Raw genomic sequence first — 2,114 nt, forward strand, 5'->3', positions numbered from 1 at the left:
GGGAGTTAAAAATTATTCGAAATGGCACGACAGTGTAGCCAAATGTATAACTGTTACATAAAAAGTAATTAGGTACATAAAATAAGTAATAAGATGAAACTTAATTTCAATAATATATGTTATATTATTGAAATTAAGTTTCATCTTATATTGCAACTTCATAACAGTTTAGCAATAAAATAATTGATCTAAAAAAGATTATATCGATTTCTTCCCACCATTTGTGGGATAAGTTATACATAATACTATCAATTTACGAAACTCTCATTGACTAGTTTGAAATATTTAAATAAATTAGCTTTTTTATTCATCGTATTTTTACTATGAAATGTAATCTTCACTTCCGTGGGTAGGCGCGATAGAGTACACACATTAAAAAACAGTCTCGTTTTTAAATAATATTTAATATTTAATTTACTAGTTTAATAATAAATAAAATGTACCTGTGAGTTCAAATATCCACCGGCTTCAAGTATAAATAATTGTTTTAACACAATTCTAATTAAATAACTTATATGAAATATTTGCCACATCACTACCACTAATTTTTGGAACAAGTATAATGGATCAGCTCCAGAAATCGATCGAGCAGCTAGCTACCATGTTCACAGCTCAAATGAATGAGTTCCAGAGGGAAGTTCGGGCATCTATTCCTGCAGCTAGTCCGTCATCTAATATAAATGCGCAATTTAGTGCATTCAGAACTTTTGTGATGACGGCGCTGGAGAACTTGCAGGTGCAGCTTCAGATTCTCTCCAGGCAGCAAGAGGACATGGAAGTTCGATCCAGAAGAAACATCTTGCTTTTTCACGGTGTGCCCCAGGTCAACAATGAAGACCCAGCTGAGATTGTGTGCAAGATATTGAATGAGCGGCTATCCTTGGCAGAAGTCACAGTCAGCAATATTAAGAGGTGCCATCGCTTGGGCCGTTCAAATAATAGTGACAAGCATCGTGCCATCTGTGTTAAATTCTTTGATCAGGGGCTCCGCAACAAGATATGGTACGGCAAATCCAAATTAAAGGGCAGCGGTATCACATTATCCGAATTTCTGACGAAGGGCCGGCACGAAGCATTTGTTGCGGCACGTAAACGGTTCGGGGTATCACGCAGCTGGACGAAAGACGGCTGTGTTATTGTGGTCGGTCCTGACGGTAAGCACCATCGTGTCGTCACAGTGGCTGAAGTGAACGCTATTCCGGAGGTGGTTGGCAGCGTCAACAGTGCAGGTGACGCCGTGTCAGCCGAACCGGCATCCTTCACGCAGGTGGGAGTACGGAAGCAGACCTCAGTGGCTTCGATTACCCCGAAACCAAGTGTTAGGCCCAGAAAGCCCTACAGAAAATAGTTACATTTAACCTTTCACTTGTGTAATCTTTGTTATAAGTCTCATATTGATTAACTTCCTAGCTATTAATGTTAAAACAGTGTATCAATCCTTCGTTTTACTTTACTTTTTAAAAAATCAACACTGCGACTATATCACTAAGGTTGATGTTTGATTATTTGCAATAGTAATCGCATTATCAACGAGCGACGCGGGTTCACTTTTACACGTCTTATTTGCAACTGTTTATCTAATATTTCTTATTACCGCCGCAGGCCTCGTAGATATATTGCTTTGTTTAATTATAATGTTATTTTTTTACTTAGCTCAGGATTTAATATTATCATATGTTGAACTTTGTTTATTATACTTTAGTTTTACCTCTTATGTTTATCAATTATTCTTAAGATATGTTCTAACTAAACCAATAAGGTACAAAAACACCATTTGATTCATTTTTAATTGTTATTCTTGATTTTTTTTTTCTTTTTACTTTTACAACTTTTATTTTGTAAACAATTATTTTTGAACTACGTTTTGTTATACTTTTGGTCTCTTTCATGCCGCCGGTGGATATCGGGCACAGTAACAGTAAATTAAGTAAACTAGTTTTACGTTTAAGTTAATTTTTAAAATTATTATTATTATTATTAGTTTTTTTTTTTATATACATACATATTTTAATTATTCTAACTTTTATTTTTTATTTTATTTTATTGTTATATATTTATAATTACAATGTCTTCAAATTGTAGTATTCTTAGTGATACTTTTCTTTCGGTATCTT

General features: G+C 34.3%; 1 protein-coding gene across 1 annotated transcript; it reads left to right on the forward strand.

Annotated features, from left to right (window-relative positions):
• Nucleotides 1–372: 372 nt before the first annotated feature.
• Nucleotides 373–1,645, forward strand: LOC124543650. The gene has a single exon (XM_047121910.1). It carries the CDS (start codon nt 563–565, stop codon nt 1,346–1,348), a length of 786 nt encoding a protein of 261 aa, XP_046977866.1. The 5' UTR covers nt 373–562; the 3' UTR covers nt 1,349–1,645.
• The last annotated feature ends 469 nt before the right edge of the window (nt 1,646–2,114 follow it).

Source organism: Vanessa cardui, chromosome 3, assembly GCF_905220365.1.
Source record: "Vanessa cardui chromosome 3, ilVanCard2.1, whole genome shotgun sequence".
Taxonomy (NCBI): Eukaryota; Metazoa; Arthropoda; class Insecta; order Lepidoptera; family Nymphalidae; genus Vanessa; species Vanessa cardui.